The following is a 20,664-nucleotide window of genomic DNA, read 5'->3' on the forward strand; positions in this document are numbered from 1 at the left end:
TAGCCAGCCTTACTACGGACTAAGTATAACATCTTTAGCAGCACATAGCACTTTAACATTGCTTTTACTTGAAAAGGTTTTTCATGGCATTCAGCATTTTATATATATATATATATATATATATATGCTTTTTGTAAAGGTTTTTAGCAATTGTACAGTAAACATGACTATGACAGTGGTCCTTCCAATACCTGTTCACATCCCTGGTTTATTTTTCAGACCCGGCTGTGTAAGCTCAAGCAGGGATGTTCACCTGCCTACTCTCTATCATTGTTACAGGCATAGTACCGGTGGGACCAGTCCTATTTTTAGTCATGCAAGATGGAAACTTTCTCTGTGTGCTTTATTGAGCCTGACTAGTCCAAGATGGATTCCAGAAGACTACTTCTGACATTGCTCTGATCATTTTACTATTAGTTTCTCATTTTGTGTTGTGAAAGCTCTTCAATTTAAGTTGAAGGCTACTAGTCTGACTCGGAAATGGTCCTCGCTGGACATGTCAGTTTTTTTAAATTTGTTAAAGTCTACTCTGCCAGAGCAGAGCTCAGATGTGGAGATAGCCGATTGCAGGCTTCAAGATTGGCTAAACTCGGCCATTAATGTTTGTGTTCCCCTCACTCGCTTTGATAACTCACGCGGCGTGGACGCGCACAAGTGGTTCACGCCGGAGTTGAGGAAACTAAAACTTGAAGTGAGGCAGCAAGAAAGAACATGGCGTTCCAATTATTGTCCTCAAGCAAGGATCGCATATTGTTCTACTCGCAAAGCCTATCAAAAAACGTTGCACACTCACAAAACTGCTTATTTCTCTTCTAAAATACTTAACGCGACCAATAAGTCGAAAGAAATTTTCAGGATTGTGACTGAGTTGTGCAATGATGAGAGAACTTCTCCCCCGGTTGTCCCCTCACAATTGCTCTGCAACTCGCTGAATGACTATTTTAATGATAAAATAGTGTTGATTAAGGACACTCTATCCAAGCTTCCAGTTTGTGCCCCGATAGACGACACCTTTTTAAACCCTCTTACTTTGCATTCCTTCCCCTTAATCACTCACCAAACCCTTCAAGATTTACTCACTAGAGTCAAATCAGGATCTCCTCAGGATGCCTGCCCTTCCCAAGTAATGAGAGAAATTGGTCGGGCACTCCCAAGTAGCCTGATTCCACTGCTCAACAACTCCCTCACATCAGGGAATGTTCCTAATAGTTTTAAACAGGCCTTATTGATTCCTTTGAAAAAGAAACCTGGCATTGACTCCTCAGACCTTTCTAATTATAGACCTATATCGTTACTGCCTTACTTATCCAAAATATTGGAGGCGCATGTAACCAACTGCCTATCAAGTTTTGTGGAAGCCTCTGGGTATTTACAACCCAACCAGGCAGGTTTCCGGCCTGGTCACTCTACTGAGGCAGTGATATTGGCCGTTCAGAATACTTTGAGGTCTAATGCAGACAGGGACTTGCACCAGGCCCTGGTTTTATTGGACCTGTCTGCGGCGTTCGACACGGTTGACTATACCATCTTGGTCAACCGTGTCGAACAGGCCGGTCTTCGGGACTCGGCCTTGGCTTGGCTCAAGTCCTTTATTTCTGGACGTACCCAATCGGTCCGACTAGGTTCTTTTACAACCCCTAAAAAAATTTCCTTTTGTGGGGTTCCTCAAGGATCCTCCTTGTCCCCTTTATTATTTAATTTGTATATGCGGCCTCTGTTGTTCTCTCTTCGAGAGTTTAAGGTTGATGTATATAATTATGCAGACGACCTGCAGTTGGTCTTTGTGCTAAACTCTCACAATGCTGCCGAGGAATTTCGAGCAACCATGTCTCTTATCCAGAGGTGGATGTCTCTAAACCACCTAAAGTTAAATCCGGGACAAACGGAGCTCATTCTACCTGGGAAGAGTGAGATCAGTTGGAGTCCTAGTTTTTGGCCATCGGACATGGGCTCGCCCCCAAAAAAATCCCGTACAGTAAAGAGTTTGGGAGTGACTCTTAGTGAGGATCTTACCTCGGTAAGTCAAGTCGGAACTGTGGTCTCCTCTGGGTTTTTTCAGCTGAGGAAGATCAGGAAAATAGCACATCTTCTTACAGGTCTGGCCTTAATTCAGACAGTCAGTGCTCTAGTCCTGTCCCACATTGGTTTCTCTAATGGCCTCTATCTGGGGGCGCCTATTGGCCAACTTAAAAGATTGCAATACTTGCAAAATCAAGCTGCGAGACTTATTTGCAAAGTCCCTAAGTGGGAATCAATTAGACATGGACTAGAGACCCTGCACTGGCTGCCTGTGGAACAGAGAGCTACATTCAAGGTGGGCTGCATTGTGTTTAAGGCTCTGGAGGGTAAGGGTCCTATGTTCCTTAGATTACTACTGCGCAAATATATACCTTCGCGCAGTTTGAGATCAATCCACAAAGACCTACTTGAGGTCCCCCGTTTCAAAAAGAAACGTCAGGGAGGCAGCAGCTTTCAATTTTTAGCCGCTTCATTGTGGAATTCCCTCCCTCTGACTCTGCGACATAGCAAGGACCTCCTTGCTTTTAGGAAGGCATTTAAAACTTTTCTTTTTTCCCAGGCTTATTGTAAACAGTGATTGTATTTCTTTATGTATTGTTATGTTTGATTCTCTCACCAGCGCCAAGAAGCCCTTGGGCGTATGCGCGCTTAACAAATAAAAAATAACATAACAAATAACATAACATTGCCTCCTGCTTCACCATATACAAGAAAACTTGTATATGGACTGAATGTGTCGCAAAGCATTTGAAGTATATTTTTCGTTGAATGAATTGCCTCTTCTGCAAATGTCATATTTGTTCGACTTTTTTCTCCATTTTCTTCTGGATCTGCCTTCTGCCGTTTCTGGACCACGTGTGCTTGATTCTACTCCAATCTCTCTTGGATAGTTCAGCGCATTGCCTCCAAGCAGTTGAAGCCATCTTTCCTGGGGGAGTTTGTGATGCCATTGGCTTTCTCCTCCTTTGGAACTGATTCTAGAAGGCACTGGTCTGCTTTCCTTTCTTTGTGCATGCAGGTTGACACTTTGCTACCGTAAAGGCTGTCAATACCACCGGCAATCAACACCAACCATGAAAGCGGTTACTGCGTCCAGCCGGTGACACCAAATGGGGAAGAGAACGGTGGAGCTCCCATTTTTGCAGTGAAACTGTTTGAATTCTACCCGAGGTACTATTGTTTGAGGAACATAATGTTAACATTATTTGATATAAGCACTGAACATACAAATATATTACAATTATTTTACAAAATAAGAAGGCTTTCTTTTAAAAATATATACAGTATAGGAGAATGGTAAATTTTGAGGATGTATGTTAGTACGCGGTACTTTACAATGCAGTACTTTACAATGCGGTTTTTGCAACGCAAGTCGTTAAAACGACTTGCGTTGGAGGGCGCTGGATAGTGGATTATTTTAATTTTCTATTCCTACTCCAGCCCATGTAACAGTAGGGAAGGTGTTGGAATAGAAAATTAAACAATTCCTTAAACAAGAGCGCCATCCAGTGCAAGTCGTAGTAATGACTTGCGTTGTGATGGCTGCGTCGTAAAGGCCCCGCGGTGTAAACACCGCGTTGTAAAGGATGTTTCCCACATTTTGAATGCCAGATATCAAAGGAGGCATCAAAGCATGCCACAGCTATGATGGCGAGTTCCTCAAAGAGCATACATTTTTTTTTTAATGAAAAGCTGTGTGCGGTCGAGACCAAGCACTGACTGCGCTACCAATGAGCTGTCGGATATCCAGTTATGGCAATAGCAGGAGAGGCAACTGTACTACAGCACTGGAGAGAACTGGCAGAGATATGAGCTATGGCTATCGGAAGAAGCCTCCGGGACCTGCGAGCGCCTGGATACCCTATTGGGTGATTAGCAGCGCTTTATAAATCCTGATTGAGTGAGTAGGGAGGGTATTGGCAGAGTTGAGATTTTTTTTTAAACAAACTTTATTGTTTTTTCCGATAATTCCAGCTGTGCATATGATAAATTCTCTTGACATGCATAGCAGTACAGGAGGCACATCATTGAGCGATGGCTGACACAACAAAGAGACCACAGTAGTAAACATTGTGCCCTTTTAAAACCAGTGAACTATAAGAGAGTTCAACTAAACAATAATCCTGACCCAGTGAACCAGTTGTGAGCATTTTCATTTGGTTGCGGCGAGGCCTGCACAGCGTTGGAGGCGTGTAGCGCCTCATCTTCGTTAACTGCGCTCATGTGTATGGGTATACCGTGGGTGAGTCGGGAGTGACAGAACCTGTGATTGTTCAGGGGTGGAAAAAACCAGAGGGTTGTACATGTGTCCAGCAATCATGCCTTCAGGCTATCAGTAAGGCTAATCTATAAAGCGGTTAGTAGCTCCCCCTGGTCTACGGCATCTGTATAGTCCCAGGATACATCATGCCCCACAATTCAGGTCCTGTCCACCAGTGGCGCACGAGGGCTAGGCATATCCCTGTCCAAAATGCTCGGGCTTGTGGGCAGTCCCAGAACATGTGTATCATCTATGCCACAGTATAGGCACACCTGGGGCGAGGCGGTGGCATACGTTTTGTGTCATTTTTCGGGTGAAGGTTAAGTCTTATGTAATATGTTATGTTGTATGGATAGGCCTTTCATGGATAGGCAGTCTCTTTTTTCTGGTTAAATGACGACCAAAGTCCTGCTCCCATTTCTGGTATAGCGGCGGTAGCAGTCGTGAATTTGTGTGTGGTAGCGTCTTAGCAAGCTAGGAGATCACTCGTCGGCCCAAGTCCATTGGGTAAAGAGTTTGCACCAGGGGATGGGTTACCAGTTCTGAGATTGTCACTACTCACAGTTGCTCTACCTGCACCAGTATGCGTCTTTGCACTAGGAATTGACTCACTGGTAGACCCGTCTGCCTAAGTGAGGTGGTCAAATGGAATGAGTACCCGCCCTGAAATAAGTTTCTCAAGGTCTCTTTACCCGCTGATTTCCAATACTCAACTTCCCCCCAACCTGTCTGTCTGAATACGCTCATGTACCGCAGGGGGATTTCTGGTGTGCATGGCGGATCAGTCGAGGAGGCTAACTGTGCCTTGCGTTGGTAGCCATGAGCCACGCACAGCAAGATATTTGAAGTGGGGGGGGGGTAGGTTTGATCCAGGGAAGAACATCTCCCGGACTGCGTCCTGTGCCCCGGCACCCCCACATCTTTGCACCTCCTGCAGATTGGACCCGACTAGCCAATGGATAGGCCATTGAAGTTTCATCGCTAGATAATAATGTTCTAACACTGGGGCCCTCACCCCACCGTGTTCTGTCGGTAGTTGGGCAAGGGTTGAGACAGCAGTATTTGAATACCTGGCCTGGAGCAGCAGAGGGTACTAGACCTCTAGTCCTAGCTCCGAGCACTGGAATAGATTGTTCTTGCGCCGAGGTCATTTCTGCCAGGGGGTTGCTTGGTTTTTCTTCTTCCGGCTGCCTGTAACTACAGTATTACAAGCCACGGTAAGCGTGCCTTCAAAGATGACACACTTATGCTATATAGTGAATATAATAATAACTACAAGAGGTATTTTGTACAGTCCAAACTAAGCTCTAAAGTGCAGAGGACTTTGCAGAAAGCATGCATATAGTAATATAAGTTACTGAGAAATGGGTATTGTATCTACAGCAGTATGCAGCAGACCCAAAATTACAGAAACAAGAATGTGTAGTGAAAGAGTGTAAACATCTTAGTAGGATAGAACCAGGCAACACATGGAGCAGTTAATTATTATAGATTTACACATCATTAAACATTTACATCACACAATCGCATATATTTACAGTTTTTGATACTAAGAGATGAAAGAAATTACCCAAACAAAATTCTCAAAAAATACAAAGGCTGTGTTTTGATTATGTGTGGAGAAAGTTGTGTATATTGTTCTTTGTGCAGTATGTGTAATTCTCTCGAAACTAATGAAAGAACAAGAAGTACGCGTAGTTGGATGCAAGGGTTGGTTCCACAATAAAATCAAGACTTTCACAAAAAAAAAATAGTTGCGCCAAGTCACTCAAGGGGAAAAACTACAAAGGAATATACTCAAAATACACGCAAATTACTAGAGAGATATGGGTTCACAGTACTTGAAAAAAAAGCTACGCTGAGAATGCACTTGCTTCACGGACGGTCTTGTAAGTTAGTGGTGTCAACTAAAAAATGTCAAAGATAACTAATCAAGTGTGCAGGCATAAGGTAATGTTCCTTTTTAAAGTATTGGGGGACATTTGTTGCAATAAACATATGGCGGAGAACATGTGACTAAATCCAGCAGGAAGATTGTATTACCACTTCATTCCCTTCCTCCACCTTTTTCTTATTTCATTAGGTTCTTCCATTGAGAACACCCTCAGTTGCTAATTTATCAATCTGTTTTTTATGTCTATGCTAAAGACCCGCCTCCCTATAAACAGTAACGCCTCCCAAGGAACTTCCTCTTTTGCTTGGGTCATCCATAGGACACTACCTACCCTTTAACAGGAAAATTGTTTGGGCACTTTCTTATTTTCAGAAAGTGTAGTGGCCTCTCTATTTTTATTTATCATTATTCCTGCTTTTTATGTTTTGGCGGAACTAGGCACGCTCACTGTCTTTTATTGGTGAAACGCTGGACTAATGAGCGAAAGTTGCAGGATGATGTTGTCAATTGTTCCCAGAACCTTAAGCGGTGCCCAGGCCTGCACTCAGTTTATTTTGGTAATACGCTCTTGGAGGGGTGAGCTGCATTTACTACATTTGGATATCCTGTACTACCCGTAAGTGGGGCACTGACGTGTTTAGCCACAGGGGTGGCGCGCTACTAAGAGCGAACACGGCTGACTTTCTTGCACCAAATTGAATACATTAGAGTAACTCTGCGTCTAAAGTTATAAGGCGTGTCACTAACATTCAGTCCTGTGGCCCACTCACTTACCTACAACTGTAAGGACCTCATTGCTGATTTCTGCCTTGATGTGTAGCCGACCCCGGCGTTCCGTGTGGTCGGTCCCACAAAGGCTCGGCACGTTCATCACACAGCGATTGTGAACATTCATCATGCAATCTGAAAATAAAAAGAGAAGGTGGGGTAAGCAGGGGTACTCCAGGACGTGTGCTGTACTCCCAGTTGGAAAGGTGCGATGTGTGGGTAGAGATGGGCAAGCCAACAAATTAACAGGGAGAGCCGAGCCAAAGGAGAGCCAATGGTTGGCTCTGACTCGAAGAGCCTATGCACAGGTTAAGCCCTGAAAATATCTCGTATGACAATTATGCAACAAACATTATGTAAAAATATGAAAAATCTATTCAAGATTCCTAAAAGTGGGCTTCTTAAATAGTGGAATGAGGTGGTTCACCTTAGAACACCAGATACTTATTAAAAGTGATACATTTTAAACATTAACTTGGAACCCTTCCTTCCTGCTCCTCTGCCCTGATGACAATGCCATTAGTGAATTAAGAGACAAGTCAGCTGTCATCTGTACCCTATATATGCGATTTCTTTTTACAGATGGTGCAAAGTTATAGTCCATTAAATCAAACACAAGAGGTCTTTTACATCGAACACTCTGAACACAATTGTTTTACGGTGGTGTCATGTGTAAATGAAGAGAAAGGAGGCAAGCTGAAAGTTAATGTTTGCCTAGCATCACACAGTCTGGTCAAGTGTGTAAGTCTGAAGTGTTCTTAGGTTTCTGATTTCACAATATGCATTTCAGCAACTAGAGCGGGTATCTCTTCCTTTCTAACATCAAAGGTTTATGCTTTGGTTTTTATTCTTGGTGCATGAGGGTAGAGTCTGGCTGGCAGGGAGAAGTCACTTGGAAGCTCTGCTGTTTTTTTGGCTCGAGTGCCCAAGATAGCGCCAAGCTGAGCCATAGGCAGGTGGTTTCTGTAGCTCGTCCACCTCTAGGTGTGAACACCACCACTCACTTGGCAGACTTCTACAGTGGACCAGGGCGCGAGGGTGAGACGTGAGCTCTGCTAGTATTAATAACGTAACATAACATCAGTGGCGTAACATAGGCCCCTGCATCCCCGCTGTGTGGGGGACCTGAGCTCCAGGGGGGGCCCACAGCACAGTACCCTGTCCTGAGAGCTCCTGGCTGGGTCCAGAGGGGTCCCCCTCTATGTACCCTGCAGGGGGGCCCCCTCAAGTTCTGTTACGCCACTGCATAACATACAATACATAACATACCGTACCATAGCATAATACAGGACCTGAAGGCAATGGGGGTCAATTATTTTATATTTATAAGCTTACAACAGGTGCAAAAAAATACCCCAGTTAAACTAACTTTTGCACAGGGATATTAATCAATTATGCCCTTTGTGGTAAATTATTAGAAATAATTGAGGAGATAGAATTACCCTTATGCACCATTCTGTAAGGGAAAATTCAAGCTGGTGATAAGTGCCTTCTTAAAACCTAAGCAAGCTGGCTCATAGCAAGGGCCCCTGGGGGCCAATGGGAGGTTGGTGAGCTGGATATAAGAAAGCTGACCCCGCCAGCTCATATTCTTGTTAGGATTTCTTAAATTATGTTGTTGGATTCTATTATTTGTTGCATTGGGTTGTGAATTAAACTTTTTGGCTCTCAGAGGTCTAGAAGTTTCATTTCCTTCCCCTTCTTCAGGGTGGAAGAAAGAGATGCGGAGGAGGTGAGGGGTCTGGGCACTTCTCTTCTCTTCTCTCCCCATCCCTCCTTTTCTCTCCCTATTGATTTTTCTTTCTTTATCCTTCGTGCTCTCTGTCTTTCCCTCCTATCCATCATCATTGTACAAACGGTGACTTATGATGGGAGGAGAGCTGTCACAAAAGTTAGGATACTTTTTTACTTCACGGCCACTAATTATGACCTATGTTTCTTGTAAGGTGCGCACGTGCGCGCACCCAACGGTTTGCAGGCGTGCAGGGCCCAGGGGCGGCTCTAGGCTCATGGCGGCCATGGGCAGGGAGCGTAGGTAGGGGGCCCCCAGAGGAACAGGTAGGGGCCCCCCCAGAGGAATGCCGGTGCAGAGGCCAGTGAAGAGGGGTTGTCAGGGTGTTCGGAAGTGGAACAGAGCCGGAGGCCGCCAAATCCCTGCCATGGGCCGCCACGCAAATATGTATCCATTCTCAGAGGATTATTCTATTAAGGATATATATTGGCATGGTGGCCCCTGGGGTTTGGTGGCCCTGTGCAGGTGCACAGCTTGCACATGACTAATGCCGTCCCTAAAGCTGCGGCTGCAAGGCCAGCAGCATGACCGCTTTACAGTATGGTCGGCTGTGCTTGATCTGGGAATGATTGGTCTTATTGGATTCTTATGATAGGAATCAAAATTAAATTACTTTTAGCATCTTGTCTCTTTTCTGGCATTTACGCTTCCAAACCACTTCCTTTGTGGGCTTCTCCCCACCCGCCGCCCCACCTTTGATTAAAGTGAATGTATTTGTAGAGTTTGCATCTATGACACCTGTAACACTCCTTTCATGGGATTTGTTACTTGCAGGCGGTACAAATACTGGGGCAGCTTCTGAGAATTGTCTCAGGATAATGATATTTGTCTTAATGAGAATGCTTGGCTTGACCCTAGTAAATTTGAGGCATCACATGGTTTGCAAATGACTTTCTTCCAGCTACAGTCCCTTCCCGCTTCTTCATGTCTCGGCTCTTGCATATTTCCCTCAGCTTCCTAATTTTTAGACCAGTGAAAATCTTCCTGAAAATCCTTGCTGTCTTCTCATCGTCTATGAGCTGCAAAGCCTCGTCTTGCGTCACCCTCCCTGCGAGGAAACGTGCCATGCAAGGGGGAGCAGGAGTCTCAAAGACACAAGCTTCAGGACAGCATTCAGGCTTCTTTAAAAGCTCCCTGGGAGATTCTGCTAAGGAAACCTTGCAGGGAAAAGCCTGGAATCTAACTACCCTTTGTGCACAAAAAGACTAGCCCTGTGTTTGGAGGACTGACTGAAAGGTAATGCCCAGCATTAAATAATCTGTCAATCATAACATTCCATAGGTTGTATCCTCAGAATCTGAGGAGGCCTCATTAGCATTAGTTACCGCCCAAGGGATGAGTATAAAACTGTGAGGAACCCCCCTGGTGTAAGACGCCGCGTCCTGAAAAGCCTCTTGGACGTCTGACTGCCTTTTGCTACATGTGGATTTATGCGACTCTTCCACCCACATTATGCTGCCTGGAAAGAACAGGAGAAGCTCCTCGTGTCAAAGGTCTTTGATAAAAAGGTGCATGAAAAGAACCAGGACCTATCAGAACAAGCAGAGCAGAACCTAGTGCAAGAGCCCAACAAGTCTCAAGAAAGTAGAGTTTAACCAACCAAGCTGAGGTCATTAGGGGAATGGACAGGGCCAGTAAACCATACCCACTACAGCCTACAGGAGGCAAGGCCTCAGGAGGGCAAGGCCCCAGGAGGGCAAGGCCCCAGGAGGGCAAGGCCTCAGGAGGGCAAGGCCTCAGGAGGGCAAGGCCTCAGGAGGGCAAGGCCCCAGGAGGGCATTTCCTAAATGAATGCCAGTGCACCCATTGGTATAAGGCGGGTCCTAAGTTAGGCCCTGATTTAGATCTCGGTGGGGGGTTACTCCGTCAAAGTAGTGACCGATATCCCATCTGCCGAAATTTACATCCCACAGGATATAATGGAATTTATATTTCGACGGACGGGATATCCGTCATCGTTGTGGCAGAGTAACCCGTCCACCAAGATCTAAACCAGGCCCGTAGTCTTAGTCCCACTGTCTCTTTTTTCCCCACCACCAATAGGCATCAGAACTGGGTTAGTCTTTGAGTGTGTAGAGGCCCTTGAGAGCTAGAGGGGTTAAAAACATGGTTACTAACTAGACTGTGACATATAGAATGCACCCTAGCTTCATGCCCTGCCTTAAGGTGACTGTCACACTGACCTGCCCAACACCCAAAGATGGTAGCACAGAGATGAGCCCTAAAAGCAGAGCAGACCTTGAAGAGACATCCTCAAATCTTCGCAGCAGCTCAGAAAAGACGGACAGGTACGCGCCTACATCACTTCGCAAAGAGTGTTCTGCCCATCGTTCTATCTCTGCCTCTTTAAGGCATGTCCAAAGATATAATGAACTAACATTATGTGCAAGTTCATCACTAGGCCATGGTTGAAGGTTGGGATATGTTTGGAACAGAAAACACATCTTGTTCATTCCATTTTTAATCAAATCAGTGGATGTGTCTGTCCAAGAACAATATATGTATCTTGGGGATAGTGAAATCATTTTAAAAGACAAGATCAGTACAAAGACACAATATTACATTAATTCTCGAGACCACAAAGGTGCCTTTTTTGGGTGTAAACCTGTTTGAAACAGGAGAACAAGTCTGAGTTACACCAGGACTGGGCCACCTGGCCATCTCTGTGTGTCACTTTCTTGGAGACTTGAATCAGAGGGTCTGTCTGTCTGAGGGTGGAGCTAGGAGGCAGATGTTTTCTAATGTTGTAAACTACAATAAAGTGCTGCCAGTTCATGACAGGTTGTTAGGAAATCTAAGGAGCCCATGTATTTTGAAAACCACATTACTGTAGTCTTTTATACCCTCTTGAGGGCTTCCCAAAGTTCTAAATAGGTAATAGTGTTGTGTAAACGTCTTTAGTAACTAAGATAGTAGGTTTCCATGGGGTGTACCAATACCAAAAAACATCAACTTAGCGGGTCTGAGAAATCTCAAACAAATGCAAAAGCCCACAGGGCGGAGCTTGACGTATGTAGCTGCAAAGCTCTTTGTAACACAGAACAACTCGGAAAGGTGCATCTTACATTTTTGCCACCAAGAAAATATGGGATGTGCTTTCATATACTTTCAGCCCTTTAGTGCAATAATGCACCAACTGAGTAGTGCAAAACAATCTTTGCACCTATGGCAAAATGTGACTCCTTCCACAGGTCTGTTGCTGCACCTGTGTAGAGTGTTTATAATCTGGTGCCTGATCCATAGGTAAGTTTTGTCTCCCTCTGTGGCCAATTATAGAACTACAAAAAAGTCTGCTTTCTGTACATGCTATTATTGTGTGAGGATGCAGAGTTGTGCCCTACCTGGGTACCCACTGACCCATGGGATCAATAGCAGCCCTTCGGCGTAACTGAGATGACCAGATTTTGCTCTCCTGTCCAGCTCCCTCTTTCAAGCATGGGAAGGAAGGCACCGTTTAAATCCCAGTGTCTATGGAAGATGGGTCAATGGATGATTAGGTCTATGCAACCGAGAGAGCCCGCGACAAAAGCTGCCATCCTGGTTCCTTTTCTCCTCCATCTTCAATTCCTATCACGTCGCAGGCAAGAAAAAGTGCACTCGCGACTGTGCCTGCCTCCTATTTTCATTTATGTATGCAGAAGGTAGGTCAGACATTTCGATATTGGATCAGTCGGGGATAGAAAAATGAAAATATGAGAAGAGAGCCCGTCACAGTAGATATAGATTCCCACAGGAGACCAGAGGAACATGAAAAATCTATATGGTTTGTCTGCACCCTCGCAGGGCTTTTACAAATTGGAAGTCACATCACCACTTACCAAACACATCCTTATTTGTTAATGATTCTTTTTGTAATTTAAAAAGTCTTGGGCTTGGGAATGAAATATTGGAGGAACAAGATGTGAGACAGACTAATTAGCCAGGTATTCAGATGACTGGCACATTCTGGAGGGTGTATGGATTTGGTTCAAGAGTATATTCTTTAAAAGAAGAACGTCTGCTTACCAACTAACCCCATTCATGTTATGTAGACTCTTTCTCATTGCCACTTACTTGGCAATTAGTTTTAACAAAAGCAAATAGGCATTTGACAGCTGTTCACATGGAAGTCATGCAACTGCACATGTGTGTCTCATCCCTACAGACCTGGCCTGAGACCCACACACCCTCTGCGGGTTGAACTCTCACATGCCTCCTGATTTCAATGTGCCAGTTAGTAGTCGATATGGTCGCCCTGGACTAAGGCGGCCCTTCTGGCCTTATTGGGCATATCCCAGGCATTACAATAGTCATGATATAATGTGGTCTTCCTTGGATTGTGCACCTTCTAGGAATTATGCTGGCCATGACATAAGGTCAGGTGCATAAGCGTACTGTGACAATGTATGCATTATTGTGATCTAGAATAATGTGTCGCACATGCCATCCAATGGGAATCTAAACATAGGTTCGGCATCCCCAACATTTTCCTGGTCCCACTTAGCATATAAAGGGCACCCCTTGCTTGTGATTTTGATACATGGGCATGGGAGAAAGAGTTTGTCCAAGTTGGGTTGCAGAGCAAGTGCGTACTTTCCTTTAAAGGTCTAGTTGCCACTCATTTTCAGAAGGACAATTTTCTGGTTATTCAAGAAATTTCTCCCAACTTGTCAGATAGCACTCCTCCATCCTTGCCCGAGCCTCTTCCCTGTTTTTGTGAATAAAGTCACTATCCACAATACCACTACAAGAGAAGTTAACACTCTACCTGGTCAGTATAGTTGTTCCGCCATTCATTCTATTTTTCTGTGACTCTTTGACTATTACTTGGCCAGCATTTTTCAGCGGCCATCTTAGATCAGGATCTCCGCTCAACACTTGTCCCTTCTTCCTATCCAAGACAATGAGATGTCACTCTCATTAGTAATACAGCTACTTCGCTGGAGCCTAAAGAAAATCTTGAATGCATCAGTGGTCTGCATTTGCCCCCGGCGAGTGACTTGCATTCACTACCTGTCACATGTGTTTCTTGTAGTTGCACAAGATTCAGGCTGTATCTTTCTTTTAGCTGATGCACCACCCCTCTCTTTAGCTCTTTCATTTTCACCCGCTTTCATTAATGTTCCACATTAGAAGTTTCAATGTAGTTAATTTACTCTCCATCGAATCAAAGCTGTAGCCTAAATCGCCACCATAGTGGCTCCCTAGTCATAATATCTTCTGTTCAATTGACCACACTTAGACTAACAACTCCTTGAAACCGTACATCCATATTTACTCTTCATTTCCCCCGCTAACCTGCGACAAGACTAAATCTGTCGTCCTATCCCATGCAGGATGTGTCTCTCATCCAACTCTCATGATCGATGTTCAAACCAACATCACAGATTACCATAGGGCACCAAAAATCCTAGGGGTCATGTCTAGCAAATAACCCCCTGTGTTGCAACCATTCGATCCCCATTTTCATAAATCAATGTGTAAACACAAACCTATGTACAGAAATTGTTTCCATACTCACACCTCATTTCTCAGGGAGTCGGCTTCTACGATTCAACCGTACAGAGGCTGACACACAAGGATGGGTCGGATCCGGTACCCTGGGACAATGATTGCTTGATTGCATTCCTGGAGTTGCGAGAAAGTCTCTGTCGTGCCCCGGCACTAGGAATGCCCGACTATAATAAAGCGTTTTGGCTTTTCGGCAGTGAGAGGGAGGGCTGAACCGTCTCAGTGTTAACACAGAATCAGGGAGGTGCACAAAGACCAGTTGCATACTTTCCCAACCCCGTTAGATCCGTGGCAGCGGAGCTGCCTTAACCCCTTCGCTGCGGGGTTATTCCCCTGCTGTGCTGGGGGGGTGGCGCACAGCGCCCGCATGCTCATGACGAGCTCAGCTCGTCATGAGGCACGGCGCTCCTGTGCTCATGACGAGCGGAGCTCGTCACATGTGGATTGGCTCCCGTGGAACGTTCAGCACAGCAGGGGAATTCTCCCTGCACCTGAGCGTTCCACGGGCCATGACGAGCTGAGCTCGTCATGAGCACCGGAGCGCCGTGGCTCATGACGAGCTCAGGTCGTCATGAGCATGGGAGGGGTTAAAGCGGTATTGGCGACAGCATTGAAAGATGCAAAAGCATTGTGATGGGACACCCTTTAACTGGGACCCTCACCCCTCCCTGCTCTGTCAGTAGTGGACGAAGGTTGAGACTTTAGTATTTGAATACCTTGCCAGGAGCCGGAGAGGGTACTAGTATTCAAGTCCTGGCTCGGAGCACCGGAATAGATGGTTCTCGATCTAGGTCATTTCTGCCAGGGGTTTATTAGGTTTTTCTGCTTCCGGCTGCCTGTAACTCCAGCCCTACCAGCCACAGGTAGGCGTGCCTTAAATATGACACACTTATGCTATGTAGTGAATATAGTAATATCTACAAGAGGTATTCTGTACAGTCCAAACTAAGCTCTAAAGTGCAGAAGACTGCAGAAAGCATGCATATAGTAAGAGAAGTTCCTGAGAGACGGGTCTTGTATCTGCAGCAGTACGTGGCTGACCCAAAGTTACACACAAGGATGTGTGGTGAAAGAGTGTAAACATGCTAGTAGGATAGAACCAGGCAAAACATGGAGCAGTTAATTATTATAGATTTACACATCAATAAACATTTACATCACACAATCGAATATATTTACAGTTTTGCATATTGAGATGAAACGATGAAAAAAATTGCCCAGTTCACATTTTCAAAAAATACAAAGGCTGTGTTTTGATTATGTGTTGAGAAAGTTGTGTATTTTGTTCTTTGTGTAATTCTCTCAAAACTAATAAAAGAACAAGAAGTACGCGTAGTTGGATGCAAGGGTTGGTTCCACAAGAAAATCAAGACTTTCACAAACAATTTTTGTCCAGTGTTGTTTGTGCCAAGTCATTCAAGGGGAAAACCTAAGAAGGAATGCACTCAAAATGCTCCCAAGTTAGTCGAGGGGCATGGGTTCACAGCACTTGAAAAAAGAGACATGGGTTCAAAGCACTTGAAAAAAGAGACATGGGTTCACAGTACTTAAAAAAAAAAAGCAACGCTGGGAAGGCACTTGCTTCACAAACGATCTTGAAGTTAGGGGTGTCAACTAAAAAATGTGAGAGAGAACTAATCAAATGTGCAGGCATAAGGTAATGTTTTTTTTGTAAGTATTGGTGGACATTTGTTGAAATAAATATATGGCGGAGAACAAGTGTCTAAATCCAGCACTCCCTTCCTCCGCCTTCTTCATATTTCAAGAGGTTCTTCCCCTGAGAACACTCTCGGTTTAAACTTTTTTTCTTTACTCTCTGGCTCTCTCAAACTCTGATCTGTAAAGAGGGCTCGAAGTTTCTATTCTTTCCACCTCTTCATGGCGGAACAAGGTGAGGGGTCTGGGCACCTGTTCTTTTGTCTTCTCTTCTCTCGCTCTCTCTACTGTTTTTTTTCTTTCTTTATCCCTCGTGCTCTCTGTCTTTCCCTCCTATCCATCATCACGGTACACAAGGCGACTTACGGTGGAAGGAGAAGAGCTGTGTCACAAAAGTTAGGATACTGTTTGCTTCACGACCGCTAATTATGACACTGATGAAAATGACGTCACATGAAAATGACATCACGTGCCCTGATCCCTTGTTGTGACAGTAGGAAATTGGCAAGGCCTAAAAAGCGCTTTACTCCACAAACCTGCCCCTCTCTTTAGAAGACTCTTTAGATGGTCTCCGTTTTTGGTCCTTTCTGCACACCTAAAGTCTCCTTTTCCTCTGCTTCTGTTTAGAACCCAAGTCCCTTGCAAAGCACCTTAGTCACCAGGCAGCTGTTCTGATAGCGTCAAAACACAATCTCTCCTCTTAGGGAGGTAGCTCATCAATCGCCTTTCTCCAACTTGTACTTCCTCCTCCTTCAGGCAGTCTACACCTTCCTCCTTCTCCAGGCAGTCTACACCTTCCTCCTTCTCCGGGCAGTAACACCTTCCTACTTCTCTGGCCAGTTTACACCTTCCTCCTTCTCCCGGCAGTCTACACCTTCCTCCTTCTCCAGGCAGTCTACACCTTCCTCCTTCTCCAGGCACTTTACACCTTCCTCCTTCTCCCGGCAGTCTACACTTTCTTCCTTCTCCAGGCAGTCTACACCTTCCTCCTTCTCCAGGCACTTTACACCTTCCTCCTTCTCCCGGCAGTCTACACCTTCCTCCTACTCCAGGCAGTTTACACCTTCCTTCTTCTCCCGGCAGTCTACACCTTCCTCCTTCTCCCGGCAGTCTACACCTTCCTCCTTCTCCAGGCAGTCTACACCTTCTCCTTCTCTGGCCAGTTTACACCTTCCTCCTTCTCCAGGCAGAAACACCTTCCTCCTGCTCCCAGCAGTCTACACCTTCCTGTTCTCCAGGTTGTTCACACCTTCCTCCTTCCATCAAAAAGCAAACAACCACCCCTTCCTTACAATTACAACCCCCTGAATGGCTGAACATCGTTGGGTTCAATCTAAACAAAGCTTCTCAGCTTATGATTCTGATGGTTGAGGGTGGCTAGGAAAATCTGTGACTACATCATTTCTTGCAGGACCAGCTTGCAAGCAAAGAAATTCTTAATTTGCCAAAATACCCCAGGCCACCATTTCCACTGACTTTATTGTTGACAGGCCTCCCCCTTAAAGGCTGAACTGGGGGGCTCATGAACATCAGTCATGTTATTTTTGCCTCTTCACTAAGGTGTTTTGACAAAATAACTGCCTTGAAATAACTACCAGAGCCATTAAGGATTTCTATGCCACTGAGATAGAATTGTCACAAAGGTGCCAGAAACACTATAAGAACTGTGAAAACAGAAGATGTAAACCTCGTACTCTGTATAAAGTTGTCAATTCTGTGTTGAAATTGTTTTTGTATCAAGGGGTGAGCACTTAGCAGGTCTCTTTTTCTCAAATGTTGACTGCCAGAGGTAAAGGCAACCCCTTCCAGTAGCCACGACGCTGCAGATGCAATGGAAACGTCAATCCCATCGGTGCCTCCAAAAACGAGCCTCTTGGAGGAGAAAGTCAACCAGCAAAAACCCTCCAAAGAAGGTGGTGTTCCTACTATGGAATCCGGCAGTCTTCCAGGGTGGGCTGAGGTGGGGAGGATGGCAGATGTAGATGGCCAATTAGGAGCAGAAAAGGAACAAAGCAGGAAAAATAAGCAAAAACCCTACAAAAATCCTGGACAGAAAAAAGAACCATGTATGGAAAAATACAAAAGTGCTGCTGTGCAAGGAAGGACCAGATTGCATTTCCTTATAGAGGATTAACCGGAAGATATCCCATAATTTCTTCTAGTTCTCCGTCTTGGGGTAGGAAAGTTGAAATAAGAAGTTATGGACAATCCACTCTCCCAGTGGATTTCTGGGAAGAAGATTAGGGCTTGAGGCAAGAAGGAATTACACCCTTTGAAAAATATTCCAATATGCAACGTGGCGGATCGGAAAGACCACAGAGGCACCTGGCAGCCACACCGGGAGCAGAGAACAAGAAAGAAAGTTCAAACAAGTGATTGACTGCTGCCTGGTAAGTAGCGTTGTTCATCCACCGCAGTGTTGCAGTGTCTCACTTTTATCCTGCTAGTGTTTGCCCTAGTGTGAGGAGTTTCAAGCTTGCCGGCGAGAGCACTGGGGTAGCCAGGGCAGCAGCATGACAGCTTTACACTATGGGTGTCTGAGCTTGATTTGGGAATGATTGGTTTTCATTGAATTCTTATGATGGGGATCATTATGGACTTCATCTTGGTATCTTGTCTCTTTTCCAAACCACATTCTTTGTGGGGTTCTCCCCACCCGCCGCCCCACCTTTGATTGAAGTCAATGGATTTCTAGAGTTTGCATCTATGACACCTGTCTCCTTTCATTGGATTTGTTAGTTGCAGGAGGTACACTTACTGTGACAGCTTCTGAGAATTGTCTCAGGATAATGATATTGGTCTTAATAGGAATAGCTGACTGCACCCTAGTAATTGTGAGGCATCACATGGTTTGCAAATGCCTTTCTTCCAGCTACAGTCCCTTCCCTCTCCTTCCTGTCTCTGCTCCTGCATAATTCCCTCAGCTTCTTAACTTTCACAGTAATGAAAATCTTCCGGCAAAACCTTGCTCTCTTCTCATCGTCTATGAGCTGCAAAGCCTCGCCTTGCGTCGCCCTCCCCACGAGGAAACGTGCCATGCAAGGGGGGAGCGGGAGTATCCAGAAGACCAGCTTCAGGACAGCATTCAGGCTTCTTTAAAAGCTCCCTGGGAGGTTCTGCTAAAGAAACTATGTTGGGAGAACCCTGGAATTACCTTACATTTATGCACAAAAAGATTAGCCCTGTGTTTGGGGGACTGGCTGAAAGGTAATGTCCTGCATAAAAAAATCTGTCAACCATAACATTCCATAGGTTGTATCCTCAGAATCTAAGGAGGCCTCATTAGCAGCAGTTACCATCCAAGGGATGAGTATAAAACTGTGAGGAACCCCCCCTGGTGTAAGACGCCGCGTCCTGAAAAGCCTCTTGACGTCTGACTGCCTATTGCTACATGTGGATTTATGCAACTCTTCCACCCACATTATGCTGCCTGGAAAGAACAGGAGAAGCTCCTCGTGTCAAAGCTCTTCGATAAAAAGGCGTATGACCAGACCCAGGACCTACTACTGCTTCAGAAGAAGCAGGGCAGAACTTAGTGCAAGAAGCCAACAAGTCTCCAGCTGTAGGGAGTCTGGCACCCAGGAGAAAACAGAGTTTAACCAACCAAGCTGAGGTCCTTAGGGGAAAGGACAGGGCCAGTACTCCATACCCACTACAGCCTACAGGAGGGCAAGGCCTCAGGAGGGCATTTCCTAAATGAAGAGCCAGTGCCCCCATTGGTATAAAGGTGGGGTCCCAAGTTAGGGCCTTATTTAGATCTCGGCGGACGGGTCACTCCATCGCAACGGTGAAGGATACCCCGTCAGCCGAGATATAAATCCGATAGGATATAATGAGATTTATATTTCGATCGTTGTAACAGAGTAACCTGTCCGCTAAGATCTAAATCAGATACTTAGTCTCAATTCTACAGGGCAATTTCTCTTCCTTCCCCCACTACCAATAGGCATCAGAATTGGGTTAGTCTTTGAGTGTGTAGAGGCCCTTGAGAGCTAGAGGGGTTACAAATATGGTTAGAAACAAGTTCGCTACATATGGAATGCGCCTCTGCTTCATGCGCTGCCTTAACCCCTTGCGTGCTGATATCAGAACGGTTCCGTCATCAGCATCGGTTGAGCTGTGCTGATGACGGAACCGTTCCGTCATGACTCCGCCCGCGCAAGGCGGAGTCAGCACAGGCGGAAAATACGCCCCGCACGCAAGGGGTTAAGGTGACCGTCACACTGACCTGCCCAACTCCCAAAGACGGTAGCACTGAGATGAGCCCTCGAAGCAGAGCAGAGAGTGAAGAGACATCCTCAGAGCTTCTCAGCCGTACAGAAGCTGCTGAAAGGTACGCGCCAACTTGCACTTCGTAATGAGTGTTCTGCCCATCGCTCTATCTCAGCATCTTTAAGGCACGTCCAAAGACTGAAATGAACTGACATTATGGGCAAGTTCATCACTAGGCCATGGTTGAAGGTTGGGAGATGTTTGGAACAGACAACACATCTTGTTCAGTCCATTTATAAAAAAATCAGTGGATGTGTCTGTCCAAGAACAAGATATGTATCGTGTAGGTAGTGAAATTATTTGAAAGACAAGATAAGTACAAAGACACAATATTACATTAATTCTCCAGACCACCAAGGTCCCTTCTTTGGGTGTAAACCTGTTTGAAACAGGAGAAGAAGTCTGAGTTACACCAGGAATGGGCCACCTGGCCAACTCTGGGTGTTACTTTCTTGGAGCCTTGAATCAGAGGGTCTGTTTGTCTGAGGATGGAGCTAGGGGGCACATATTTTT

At 45.3% G+C, this 20,664-nt stretch overlaps 1 protein-coding gene across 2 annotated transcripts in view; it reads right to left on the bottom strand.

The window, feature by feature from the left end:
* PRKCB (protein kinase C beta) overlaps positions 1-20,664 on the bottom strand; it is a 963,846-nt gene that overhangs the window by 461,656 nt on the left and 481,526 nt on the right. For both annotated transcript variants that reach the window (XM_086940462.1, XM_086940461.1), the window contains exon 5: positions 6,948-7,076. In XM_086940462.1, the coding sequence (XP_086796588.1) occupies positions 6,948-7,076 (129 nt within the window). The remainder of the gene's footprint in view (positions 1-6,947; positions 7,077-20,664) is intronic.

This window comes from Lissotriton vulgaris, chromosome 10 (genome assembly GCF_964263255.1).
Source record: "Lissotriton vulgaris chromosome 10, aLisVul1.2, whole genome shotgun sequence".
NCBI classification, from domain to species: domain Eukaryota; kingdom Metazoa; phylum Chordata; class Amphibia; order Caudata; family Salamandridae; genus Lissotriton; species Lissotriton vulgaris.